This window comes from Phaethon aethereus (genome assembly GCF_964289735.1).
Source record: "Phaethon aethereus genome assembly, chromosome: 1".
Lineage (NCBI taxonomy): Eukaryota > Metazoa > Chordata > Aves > Phaethontiformes > Phaethontidae > Phaethon > Phaethon aethereus.
In genome coordinates this window covers 28,360,561-28,374,934 of record NC_138575.1, presented here as the reverse complement: position 1 = coordinate 28,374,934, position 14,374 = coordinate 28,360,561, and the positions used below count along the sequence as shown (strand labels likewise).

The following is a 14,374-nucleotide window of genomic DNA, read 5'->3' as shown; positions in this document are numbered from 1 at the left end:
TCATTTCCTTCTTTTGCATAAACTGTGTGTGTTTTGCCTTTCAGTTTTTTTGGTTCCTGCCCTTTCAATCATCTGCTTTTTCCCTTCTGCTTGTTTTAGTTGGGAAATTTGCAAGTTTACTGTAGAGAACTGATTTTCCCCCTTACCATCTGCTGACTTTGTCCACTGTATTGCCCATGTAGACCTATTTGGTTCCACATAATTTGAAATACAAGTTAGAAGAGATGGTACCTACAGACTGCATAACCTTAACAAAATCATGGAATAGAAAAGTTATCTTTCCTACATTACAATAGGCTAACGCTTTTTTCCTAATAGCACCCCAGAAGGTAACACAGGTGTTGGGTTGCTGACTTGTGTCAGTTAAAATTGTATTACTTCGGTGCTGTACTGGCCAGGACCATTATCTGCCTTTTTTTTTTGTTGTTGGTAGAGACATCATTCTAACTCTTTTAAACTCTTGCAGTTTTTAGACGGCAGCACGTAGCTGCTTTGTTTCACTGTTTACTAGAGTGCAACCTTCCACATCCTACTCTAACAACAGAGCTTTATTTGAAAAGGATTAAGGTCGGAGGGGTGATGCTGCCTGATACAAGTCCTGAAAGCAAAGGAAATGCCAAGTTTTGGTATTCTTTCTAAACCAGAAACAAATACATTTATAGTTATGTTTTCACTCACAATGAAAGAATTGATAGTTTCAAAAACATTTCCTTCTGCATCTGAAAGATGTTATATAAGCTATATTTATGCCTCTCTCTAAGACCCTACAATGCCATACCACCATCAGAAATACTAGCTAGTGCTCGGTGTTGGCAAGTATGTACTGCTTTGTGTGATATGGCCGTCATCCCTAACCATTTCCTCTCATCTGCTTTCATGGTGTTTCTAGGACTTCTTGCTGAAAAAAGAATATAAAGCCCTGGAGTATAACCTAACAACCACTGGGGTTGAGCTGGACAAAGTAACAGCTTTTTGGGATGAGGTTAGTACTTTTACCCAAACTAAATTAAAACACACAGTGTATCTTTTTCACTGGTATTTGCCTTGGTGTTCTCTAAAAAGAGCAGCCTACACTCCTTCATTTTAACTGGCTTCAACTATCAGCAGGCAAGGAATACATGGCAAGTAATTACTGCATGATATCAAATTATCCACGGTTGAGAAACTTTGGAAGATATCTTTTAATAAGTGTTAAGGGCTGTAATAAGTAGTTATGTCTGATTTAAGTCAGCCTGCAAACAGAATCAGGCTGTGGCATGTATAAACATTGGACAGCAGTTCTATAATAGGCAAATTTTGTTTGTGTCCACAAATTTAAGAGCAAGTACAATACATACATTAAAAATATGTATTTAAGAATATAATAAATATGATATAGATAGGAAAAGCAGCATCAGAAAAGTTGATGTTTTCGTAAGTCCATAGTATGATGTACATGTCTGCATAAGCATGCATTATTTATTTTTTATGTACATACAAATACACGTCTGTGTATGTTGCAGGGAATTGGAGAGCTGTTTGTAAAAGCAAACCAAGAAAACAACAACAGCAAAGCTCCTAGCACTGACAGCAATCTCTTCTTCAGTAATTTTCCTCTTCATGCCTCTCCTGTTCTTCAGGATATAAATTTCAAGATTGAGAAGGGACAGTTATTAGCTGTTTCTGGATCTACTGGAGCAGGCAAGGTATTTCTATTTCTGTTGTTTTAACAAAAGTCCTAATAATTTTAAGGAATAATGTTGTGTTATCTGTATTGTTACCTGTGTTGTTACTGTATTCTTTCCATCCATTGGGTGGTCAGGCATTGGAACAGGCTGCCCAGGGAGGTGGTGGAGTCGCCATCTCTGGAAGTGTTCAAAAAACGTGTCGATGTGGCGCTTCAGGACATGGTTTAGGGGACATGGTGGATTAATGGTTGGACTTGATGATCTTAAAGGTCCTTTCCAACCTAGTGATTCTGTGATTCTGTGATCCTGTGCTCACTGCAAAAATGATGGCTGCTGGAAAAAGTACGAATAAGCTGTAAGTTTCAATAAAATGGCCTATAGTTATTTGAAGTTTTACTCTGTGGCTGATACGAGAAAGAGTTTGCTGGATGTTTTTTGTACATACAAGGATACAGACTTAATAAGGAAATAGTAACTTAAATTACAAAACTCTTTTTCCATAGGAAGTAAAATGAGATTTGCAGGACTAATGCAGACTGAAACCTAAAGGTTTATGGTGAGACCCTCCCTGCCTTTAATACAATAAACTGGAGAACATAGCATAGATATCCAGATGGCTCAGTGTGCTAGAAAGCAGACTTTTATTTTTCCCCTGCCTTGCTAACATTTTAAGGAAAAAAACTGAACACAGGATGGTCAGTAACCTGACAAGCCTGGCGCGGATTAGCCAGGTAACTGAGACGCGTGCCCTGGAGATGGGGTATAGCTGGTCAGTTGTGCTCCGGTTCCCACAGTGCCTCGCTCAGACAGGCTCCCTGCCTCCCGTGTGAACGCCTGCGGAGGTGCTGCTAAAATGGATGGTTTTCTGAGAGCAGTTGTGGTTTGGATTAATCATCATTTTAGAACCCCCAAATGTTATCAATACATTGATAAGTTTCAACAAATCAAAGCATTGATCTGTTTGCAGATAGCACGTCCAATTAACCTCATTAATATAAAATGAGTTGAACAGTGATACTTTTATTTACTTGGAACAGCAAGTAATTAGACGAGTCTTTCATCTTGACTGGGTTTTCTGAGGACATGTGAAAGTCAAAACAGACATTCATTAAGCATTTGGCAACTTGTCTTTTCCTGTTTAACAAATTATTGGTGAACATATTCTGATTTCTTTTATTTGCATTGGGTAAAATTTTTGGTCTGTTGGAATCGATGGCAAAGGACCCATCAACTTTAATATGATCAAGGCCTCTATATTATTTTTCAGTAATAATACCGATAGGAAAGAGCAAGGGACTCGGGACTTGAGGTTGTCCTCATGTTGAGGTGCATTTTACTGTGATAATTCTGAATTAACAGAATAATTTTCCTATGTTGCTGATAATCTCAGCTGGCTATTGCTAAAACTGATGCTCGTAATGCAAAAATGTCAACTAGAAAGTGCTGAAGGACGTATGTGTATCTCCTTTATTCAGCTACTTAGGAAACTGAGGAGAATTCAGATCAGACTGAGCAGTTTATGTGAGTATATACATACAACCAATATGCACTTTTCAAGGCAATAAAAAGAAAAGGCTTATTATCTGAAAGATTTAAAAAAAATAAGGTTTACACCCTCCCTCCCCCAAAAAAGTTTCTTCTTTCCTGACACCCTCTTAATTTAAGGTTTCCTTCATGTTGCTTTAGGCTTTTACTCTATATTCCAGGAATTGTCAGGCCTGTGAAACAGACTGCACAATTATTTTATCTATAACAGGTACAAAGCATGACATCAGCTCTTTAATACCACTTTAATATTAGATAGGGTTAGGTTTCTTTTTTTTTCCATTTATTTTATATGGCACAAGATACAGTAGTTTAACATCCAGTGTGCAAAACATACTAAGCAGCTGTCCTTTGCAAGATCAGAAACTTCTTACTCAACATTTTGGAAAATTCTGGTTCTGGTATAATGGAAAGAATCTCCTGAGACTCTCCCTCCGCATATTGTATGACTTGTCAAAGGATCTCTGGGCTTGACAGCATGAAACTCTGACTTAGAAAGATTTTTAGATCTTTGGCTGTTACGTCTCAACTTTGCTGACTGTTTATTAGTGAGAAGAACACCACTGGTATGGCTCTTTAACATATTTTTCCTTGTATTTCTCAATTCTATTCTTTGATCTAGTAGCCAGTGATGTGTGACAAGGTTACTACAAGCTACTGATTAACTTTGGAATTATAACATGTCAGTACTGAAATTGCAATCAATTCTTTTATGAAGGGAAATAGTAAATATACTTAGGTCATGTATTCACGTAAATGAGTTAACAGTTACAGAGGAAAATTCAGACCACACTGAGCAGTTTGTGAGTAATTGTATACACATACATAAAGAAATTGCATTTTTCAAGGCAGTGCAGATAAAAGGCTTATAAACACAAGCAGAATTGTAAACATGAATTGTGTAGTACAATGAACAAACAAAATAGTCACTGATAATGCTAAAAATCAAATAACATTCTCCATAAATACTAATACCTTATGTCTGTATGTGTCTCTCAGATACATGTTTACCTTGTAAAATTACTGGAAGTTTCATTAAAAATACCCACTTTTGCAGGTCTTTTTTACAAGAGATCTCTCGGAATTATTGTTCTTTGAATGAAGTTTCTCTTGTTTCAGAGGCCTTTCAGAACCATAGGTATCATGCAAGTCTTCACTAATTGCAACTTGCAAATTGCAGTACTTATAGGGACACTCTTTACAAGATAAATATACCGTTTAAGTGACTTAGCAGAGTGACTCTCATTTTCCTTAGCATTTCTTATGGTTGTACAGATCTCTGATGTATTAACCAATTGTTAATGTTTTTTCAGACTTCTCTTCTGATGTTGATAATGGGAGAATTGGAGCCTTCGCAGGGTAAAATTAAACACAGTGGAAGGATATCCTTTTCACCTCAAGTCTCCTGGATCATGCCTGGAACAATAAAAGAAAACATAATTTTTGGTGTATCCTATGATGAATACCGATACAAGAGTGTCATCAAAGCCTGCCAACTAGAAGAGGTCAGTCATCTAGGACTTTTAAGACCTGTGCCCCAGCCCAAGTGAAAAAAAACCCAAAGAATAACTCAGGGAGTGAAGCTTTAAGTAAATGAGACATTTCTGGGATTTAAAAAACTCAGCCTGGCATCCCAGTTTTGTGGAATTGCAAGTCAGCCTGTTGCCAGCTCCTTGGGAGATAGACTGATGATACTAGTAGTTTACACAAAGGGAGCTAAATAAGCTGGCTCAGATATTATAAAGTGTCTGCCTTCTCAGTCTTCCTTGCTATTAAAAACCTGGGTAAACATATTAATGTTAAAGAAATGATGTAAAAGATATTGTTCCTACAAAATTTTTTTCATGTTTCTTCCCTATAAAGAAGCTCTTCCTTACAATCTTGGAAATTAACCTGTTTTCCTCCTTTCTTTTGCACTTCAAATATGGCTCCAGGGATAATTAGAACTCTGTGCCAGAAACCTGAGTTATTCAGAGGAAAATCTTGACTGAAGTTGGGCTTTTCTGCAGGCACATTGAAAATTCTCACCCTGGAAATTATTGCAGGATTGATCTTTGTGTGACCTGTAGCCCACAATTAGTACAATGACGTGGAAATGTCCTTGTGTGTGTTTGATGTTGCCAGAGGGTAGCGTAGGCAAAGATATCTTTTCACATTGCAGGATACAAAAGAAGACAGCATCTTAGACCTTTCCACTCTTATTGCTGTGCCTTAAGATAAGGCATTTTTTCTGTAACATGTAGATGAAAACAATAAATATTCAACTGTGCTGAATAGGATCTGTCTTTAGGCCACACAGTGAAACATATTTTCCTTTAGCGCCAGTCGAGCAAGAAAACAATAGCCAGTCTGTTTAAAAATAAGATGGGGTTACTGCGCTTTATCTCAGAGCAGGGTATAGTTAAGTGATAAAGTAATCTTTTCTTATAAGTTTATGGCCATTTCAGATTGTGTTTGGATTGTGGTTTACTGGAAATCTTCTTTGAAAGCGTCTGAAGACAGGAGAATTGACAACTGTGTCAGGCTTTCTGAAGAGAGTAGTCCTTAACCTCAGTCTTAAAAGTTCATGTTAATACCAAAACTCCAAAAAACAACTGGCTTCAGCAGTTCAAAACTGTCCTTGTCTAAGGAGGCTTCCCAGTCCAGGTGCTTCCTAGAGCCGAGGGTGGTTAATGATGGCTCAGTGTCTTGGTGTTTGTGGGATGGCTCGGTGTCTCGGTGGTTTTGGGACGGCTCAGTGTCTGTGGGATGGTTCAGTGTGTTGGTGTTGGTGGGATGGCTTGGTGTTTCGGTGTTGGTAGGACGGCTTGGTGTCTCACTAGGCTGCAGCTCCTTTGTTCTCCAAACAAGCTCAGTCAAGGCAGCTTTGATCTGTGTTGGTGCAGCTCTGTGCAGAATGATATGCTTCACCTCCTAGCAGGGCTCATTATTTGAGATCACGTTTGATACTTACAAGGATATTTTCTTCTGGCCTGAAGCTGGATAAATTGGGCTGGCCTGAAGAGAAGGCAGAATGGTCTGGAAGGAAGCCAAATGCATTACCTTATTGCTATTATTATTCTTTCTAGTCTCCTTAGCTTTCACATCTTAGTTACTGAACAGGACTTAGTATGGCAGACTGAAGGATGGATTTCAAATATTAATTCCCTGTTTATTCTGCAGTGTGACCTTTTAGGAGTTTATGATGACAAAGGTTGCTGCTTTGTTGTATTAGGGTTGTGTGTGTTCTCATTCTTCAGAAAGGAGAGGTACTAGAGGGTTTTTGCCAAGGGGAGTTCCCTTTGCCCCCTTTTCTGCAACTTTCCTGCGTAGTTATATAGGCCACCTGAATGTAGGCCCATTGCTGAGTCTAGTTCTTACCTGGTCTCTTCACGGTGAACCAAGGATCAATGATAAAAGAGAGTTTATTTCCTTATTGCTCATAGGCTGAAAGTTAATTAACATACAGCTCTTAACAGTGGCTAAATGAGATTAACTTCCAAGCTCCATGCTCACAAAAATATTTTGGGGAATACAAAGCCATCTTCTTTGACCCAGTGGGCAAATAGATGCGTTACTACTTGCAAAAAGTAACATACCTGCAAAATGCCCCCTTTGCTTTGCTGTCTCCACCATCACCCTATAGAGGAAGCATACTAAAGATCTAGTCCACATCCTAAACTTGATGTCTTTTTCTCCTTCATCTTCATTAGTGCCCATACAATACTACAGGTTACGTAGGTTGCATCATAGCTTATACATAGGTTTGGGGCTTCCTGACACACCATGAATAGCCTGTTCTTTTCCATCAGCAGAACAGGACACTGAAGCTGGGTGACTTCATATACGGTGTTCTGCACTTTGTTTTAGGTCTATGGAGATATGCAAATGATATTAAGCAAGTGTAACTTAAATAATTTGGGGTGCTTGAGAATTTTAAGAAAAGTCAGCACTACATTTTTTACCTGACTTTTTGGATTGGTATGTAGTTGATCTGCTAAGAAGTTATCACAGCCTCTTTAGAGTTGCTAAGTACTTGAAGTAAATTTATCTCAAAGTAATTATGAAAGATGGAAAGTGCAAGTAAATATTTCACAGAGCTTTCCATATTTTTAGGTGTCCAAGAATAAAATTTTCACTGTATAGGAAGTCAGATCTTTATTTAGAGGTTACAATGTGTTGTTATGTGTTAGATTTTTATTCTGTGAAGTCCTAAAGAATGGCAAATCTGGTTATATTCATGATTACCTAAAAAATAGATGGGCTTTGGTAGGTTTTCTTAGACGGAAGAAGGATTTTTGATGTTTTTCTAAAAGATATTCTTGCAGCTTTACATTTTGTTGTATTTGTGTATGGAACCATCAAAAGGAAGATTAAAAAGATGGTTTCTTCTCTAATGAATTTTGAATTTTCATAATTAACATTACTGGAAAGCAATGAACCTATGAGCAACAAAAGGAGTTTCTTTTATTTCTTTATTTTATGAGCTCATGTAAGTTTACAGCAGTTTAGAACACTAAAATGGGACATTTTTTAGTCCAAGGAGTTCAGGTAGCTATATGCTGTACTTCCTTGCCTCGTATACTCAGTTTAAGAGATTTCTGCCTTCAGCTTCTTATTCTTGTTGCCTTGCGGCAATTCACCTACCCTCTAGTTGTGCCACTATACCTGTTTGTGCTGTCGTACTGTGAAACAGAAGATGAAGTTTAGAAAGAAAATTATTATGATATATTGGAGAGCTTGCATCCTTCATAAATACTCTGCCAGGATAGTTTGACAAAGTGTGTTTGTGTAGTGCACAAATACATTAGGATCTCAGTCTGTGCCTGGGTTTACAGGCTCAATTAGTGTGTACATGTCCTTCAAGTATCCTTTTTTCTCATGCTCAACATAACTGTTGTCTCACCCAACGCCCATCACATAAGTGCGTGATTGATGAATGGTCAGATGCAGTGAATCATGTCATTCAGTAGATACTGTTCTGTGAGATTATATGTGGGAAGCATGTGTTTTAATGGTGCTCCTTTGGGTGTAGTCCCACTTGATGGCCCACCATGTGGCAGCAGTATAGTGTCATAGGTTTCATTCATGGTCCTTGGTCGTCACAGCTCTGCTCTGTAGCCTTCTCTGGCTCGGGGTACCGAGGGCAAGGGACACCACAGTGCAACCCTGTACGAGTGTATGAGATCTAAGTTGTTGAAAGGATGCACATTGAAAGACCGTTGTGTGTCGAAAGCTCAGTGAGGGGAGTTTGTCAGGTCTAAGTACCACTGCTTGTCATAATTTCAGGATGACACTATAGATATCTGTTACTGAAGAAGCATGAGAAAGGTTCTCAAACGTATCTCCATGTCCGTCAGTAAAAACATGTCTAAGGTACTTTTTAAACTTCTGTTTGTACGGCTTATATGTGTATTTTTACGGTAGTGTGGCCTGCTTTATATGTGTAAACTGATGCAGGACTTGATTATAATTACATTTCTTGATTATATTTTTCCTTTGAAGGTAAATAGGGTATCAGGGGAGGTAAAATCATGTTTTACAATGTAGTTCTAATTAGTGGAGTTTGGAAATGGACAGAAGTTAAGAGGAGAGAAGTGGAAGGTGATAGAACAACAGAAAGACTGCTTTGGAATTGAGATGAAGGGACTGTAATTAACAGCTACCTTATTGTTCTTGATATCCTATAGAAACAGCCTTACTGGCAAAAATTATTTCTGAAAGCCCAGCACAAACGAAATATGGCTGCAGTGACATGTAAGAAGTTCGTAGACATTGCCCTTATTCTTGTGTGATGCTGAACTCAAGGGAATGCCAATACATTTAAATTAGATGATACATTCTGTGAAATGTCACAGTAAAACAAGTTTTACAAAAAGGCATGGGGAGAAGGACTGCTTGTCCCTTCTCCACTGCCACCTTCCTCTTTTTTCCTTTCCTTGAGAAATAGTGGATATTTTGGCAAGCAAGCAGGATGATTACCTAATTTAACACGTCTTCTAAAATGAAGGTCCCAGTTTGCAAATGGAAGTGATGGCTTTCAACTTCTAGATCAAACCACTCCGGCACAGATCAGTAGTCCTTACCATTTGTCCTTTATTCAGAAGCTTTTTTGAAATAAATAGTTTGAATGGGTTTAATTTTGAATGTGCAGGTGTGTCGTGGTTTAGCCCCAGCTGGCAACTAAGCACCACGCAGCCGCTCGCTCACTCTCCCTCCCACAGTGGGACGGGGGAGAGAATTAGGAAAAACCTCGTGGGTTGAGATAAACACGGTTTAATAGGACAGAAAGAAAGAAGGGAACAATAATGATAATACCAACAAAGGAATGTACAAGAACAAGTGATGCCCAATACAGCGATTGCTCACCACCCCGTGATCGACAGCCCGTCCCCGAGCAGCGATTTCCGCCCCCCGGCCAACTCCAGTTTATGTACTGGGCATGACGTCGGATGGTAGGGAATATCTCTTTGGCCAGTCTGGGTCAGGTGTCCTGGCTGTGTCCCCTCCCAACTCCCCGTGCACCCCCAGCCTGCTCGCTGGCAGGCCAGCACAAGAAGCTGGACTGTCCTTGACTGCTCAGCAACAACCCAAAACATCAGCACATTATCAACAGTTCCTCATCCCAAATCCAAAACACAGTCTCACACTAGCTTCTGTGAAGAAAACCAGCTCTATCCTGGCTGAAACCAGGACAAGGTGTTACCACAAATTATTACCTTTAAAATCTTAAATTGGCATGCTGTGATATAGAGAAGACAAGGTGTAATTGGTACGGATTCTGAATTCATTTCCTAAAGACAGTCCACATAGGCAAGCTTAAATGTACTTGAAAAGTACAATAAGATGAATTGGTGGTGCCTCAGCTTACGCTACCTTTTTTTTTTACAAGTTTTTTTTTTACCCTTTTTATCAAGTACTTTTCATTATGTTCATGATAAAAATCAATTAGCAAAAGAAAGTGAACTTTTGCGTCAAATTAAGGACCAAGTATGAACAAATTTAACACTGAGAAACCATCCTGCATAATTCATTGATTTTTATTCTCATTGCTCAATAGAAAAAGACACTGGGAAATGTGAACGGGATGAGTTTATATGTCTATGGAAACTTACTATTAAATTTGAAATATTTCCACAAGTGTAACTTCCCCGAAGATCGAAGGGTTGCATTAATGTCATGGCAGGGATAACATGAATATAAATGGGAATTTGTAGGAGTAGCCCATTGGGTTTGCAAAATCCTTATTACTGATGTAATGAAAAATGGGGAAGGAACATGGCTTGATTTTCAGATTTCTAGGTTGAAAAGTCAGTATTAATAGCCAACTATACACAGGGTGTGGGATTTTTCTTCGGTTTTAGCACTTGGTAAGTTAAAAAGGTAAAACCTTTGGACAGTTGAAACAGGAATCTTTGTTTCTAAATGCTGTTAACATTGAACAAAATCATCCTAAGAGAATGCTTTCCTCCAGTCAAGACTGCAGAAGCAGGTCCGTTACAGTTATTCTTGTTAAAAAATAAACAAACATCCTATTTGAAGGAGTGCAGTAATTCGTTAGTTTTGAAACCATACTTCCATGACTTCCATTTTTACCTTTTTACAAGGTAACATGGATATTTTTCCACCTAGTTAGTTCACTTGATCCTTCAATAGTTACCTAAGAGGCCATAAACACATAATGGCAAACTACCTCTAAGAGATTACCACTTTTAAAGTAAACACATGTTCTGATTTGAGAGCCACCAGCTGCTCCTGAATGTAATGTTTAACATGGCATGCAAATATAGGAAGTGTTTCCATGCAAAATCAGATCACACAATAGTGTAAAAAAATGTGTGGCCAGATCCTGTGTTTTTTTGAGGTGGTTTTACAGGGAGCGCAGGAGATTAATAAAGAATTTAGATTATAGAGAGAATAAGAGAAAGAGACAGTCAATATGCCAAGCCCTGGTTTGTGTTCCTGCGTGTTCAATGTCTCCTTGCAAAGGCTGGGTGCCAAGCTCACTGCCGTGTCAAGGATGCTCTGAAACAGAAACACACATCCTTGCATCTCATTGTACTGCTCCAGCCCCTTTCATCTGTGCTGGCTTTGGGTTTCTGTTTGGCTGCTTGGTTGGTTGGTTTGGGGGCTTTTTTGGCAGATAACCAAATGAGTAGGAGTTGAGAGATTATGATGTCAGTGAGTGAAATACTCTGTGCCCTGTTTTTGTGCCTGTTTTTCACAAAGGATATTGGCAGATTACAAAGTGTGTGGAAGAGAGAAACAATAAGGATTCAAGTCTGGAACTGAGTGCTTTGTAGTAGGTAACTCTCTACAAGAGGATATTAAGGGGTAGCTTGGTTATCTAATCATGTACATGTCTACAGTGTAAACTATGTGAGAGCGAGTTACTTAGCCTGTCTTCATAGCTGGGGAGAGCAACAGGCATGTCAAGGTTAATCTCATCCTAGTGTAAACAGCTAAAATAGCATAAATGCCTCTTTCAGGCAGAAAGTCCACATAATATGTCAAATCTCCCACTACAACGATTGCATCTCAGACACGTGGGCCCAAAAGCTGGCTACTTTTAGACTTTTTCCACCTTGCACCGCTATGATCCACTGGCATAACAGACTCCTCTAACTGAAATTCTTGTCTGTGGCCCAAAATCATGGGCAGGTCAGCTGTGAAGCTGCTGATATGGTGAGTTCCCTGGGGGAAGTGGAAGTAAATAGACTAGCACAGTTTCTTTATAGCAAGGGAGTATCTCGATTAAAAAAAAAAATAGAGTCAAACTCCCAAATGCACTGACTTCTTGAAGTTTATCAGCAATCAAGTAAATGTGTTTAACACAGCTCCTCTGCAATATTCTGTGTTGATATCATTTGGTTAAAAACCTGTTTCAGTCAAGACAGCTCTCCCCACCTCTTTCCCTGTCTTAGGTACAGGGCTCTCTGGACTGATTACCCTGGACGTTGTCCTATCTTCTGTGTCATTTCTGGAATCGTATTTAATTCCCTTACCCTGTGTTTAACCTGCCCACATACAGCATACCAACTACTTCATGTTTGAAAAATCTGTTCCACGGGAATGTTTCACCATAGAGAAGGCAAGTTTTGCCAGTGTTCGTGTGAGTTTTGGGTGAGCCTGACACTCTGCTCAAGGTCACAAAGTCTTGCGAAAACAAAGCTTATGCTTTTGGATCACGAATTCTTCATAAATGGTTCAGCTGAAGTCTTAACAAAAGCTTCGGCTTCAGGGATCACAGGCAGAGAGAGGAGAGTTACCTAAATAAAATAAGATTTTAAAAAGTTATTCCTGATTTGAAATACTTTAAAGAGATCTGGTTTTCTGGCTTCTGGCCCAGGAAAATGAGGACTCAAGTGTGTTTGAGCTGGTTACCCAAAGATTCAAAACTTTCAAACTTCAAATTTTGCAGTTTAGTTCATATCTGTCTTACTTTCAAAGACAATTTATTTTCTGAAAATCAGGACGAATTGAAGGTTATGCTTTCTGTAAAATGACATTTCAAATTAATTATCGAAATATTTTTAGTAATCACTGAATTAAAATCTGGAGGTTTGTTTCAGTTCCATTTCTACCCCGTTGGTATATTAGAATTAAATTATCAAATAGGGTGGAACAGTATTGCAGCTCCTGCTTGAAACCCTTGGTGCTGCTTCTGCTTAACTTATGTTCAGCTTTACTTGGCATTTTTTACAATAAAAGGCTTCAGTATTTTTCTTCTAATTTATTGCAAATAGTCCATAGTGCAGAAAGCAAATTGCAGAATGTATTCAGAGGCAGCTTCTCTAAAACACAGAGAGAAAGAAGGCGGCGAAAAAGGGAGCACTTTGGTAGGTGAGAAGGAGGTAGGAATGTGAATGGGGGGATTTTCTGGGAACTGTAAAAAAAAACATGGGGAATGTTAATGGCAATGAAGAAAAGGAAGGGGATAGAGATGGTAAAGAAACTGGGACTGCAGAAAAAAAGGAAGTGAAATAGAGGAAAGTGTTAGTGAATATGAAATGGAGAGAGTCAAGACCACTGCTCTGTTCCATCGGTTTCACAACTGTTTTATCTTTTTGGAGGGGAGGCAGAAGAAGGAAGATCGAAAGCCACATCATTAAGGACATATTTAAGGAAGAAAGAGGGGCCCCATAAGTAAAATATATATGTTCTATCATTAGAACTGCTTGAGTAGTTTGAGTAGCCTTGGGTATATAAAACAACTATTTGCTGAAAGGCATGGTTCTTAGAAACTGTTTTCTGTCATTCTTTTTAATCTTAATTGTTGCTAATGGTTTATCAAATTACTTTGATAACAAACAATCTCTACAGAAAGGACTCGGAGTATGAGGTCCATTCTGAGATGTCCTTTTCTTTAACGAGACCATATTTCCTGTTCATCCTGAAAAGAGGTATTACCTTTAACTGTCTCAGCTACATTCTTCCATACCAAGCCCAAAGGTATTATGAGGGTCATCCCTTTTCTGCCGAGGTAGATGAATATGTCATTTACACTGTTAAAAATGCAAACAGATATTAAAAGGGCTGCCTTCTCCTTGGGTGTGCAACTTGAGATTTGTTAGCTCCTGATATCGGAAGTACCCATGAAAGTAATTAATGTCTGTGGGAACTCAGGGGAAGGTTCTTCTCTGAATAGTTACTGATAGGTTTCTCAATTTAAGCGTTTAGAAATAGATAACATTAAAGAAAATCCGGTGGCTACTTCATTAATATGCTGGGTTTTGTGCCGTTCAGCATCATTACATTAGGTTTGTCCCTGGCTTGATTCCACTTCCTGCGTAAAATGACAGCAAGGATGTATTTGGACCAGCCCTATGTACTTTTTTACAATAGGTAATGCATGTTCCAACAAATAGCATTGTGTGTCTATTGGACTTCATCACTCTGTTTACGCCTTTGAAAGAAATTACTAAACATTTTTTAATTATTATAATTACAGCCTGAAAAGTTCTTTATCTGTTCCATGCCATATATTATTCTGAGGTGAAGGGTAGAAGAGAGCAGAAGGGGAACTCATTAAAGGTCTGATTAAAATTCCACGTTGACACACCTGCAAAGAAATATATCTGACGAAATCCCACCACCATTTAAAACAATGGGAGCCCTGCAATTAATTTCAGTAGGGTTGGGATTTTATCCTGTCTGCAAAGGAAGACACACTGGGCCCAGTT

The 14,374-nt window shown here is 38.7% G+C and overlaps 1 protein-coding gene across 2 annotated transcripts in view; it reads left to right on the top strand.

Moving 5' to 3' along the window:
* Positions 1-14,374, top strand: part of CFTR (CF transmembrane conductance regulator) — a gene marked incomplete at its 3' end in the record, with an annotated part of 97,993 nt that overhangs the window by 29,862 nt on the left and 53,757 nt on the right. For both annotated transcript variants that reach the window (XM_082014296.1, XM_082014295.1), the window contains exons 9-11: positions 890-982; positions 1,503-1,685; positions 4,526-4,717. In XM_082014296.1, coding sequence (XP_081870422.1) covers positions 890-982; positions 1,503-1,685; positions 4,526-4,717 — 468 coding nt within the window. The remainder of the gene's footprint in view (positions 1-889; positions 983-1,502; positions 1,686-4,525; positions 4,718-14,374) is intronic.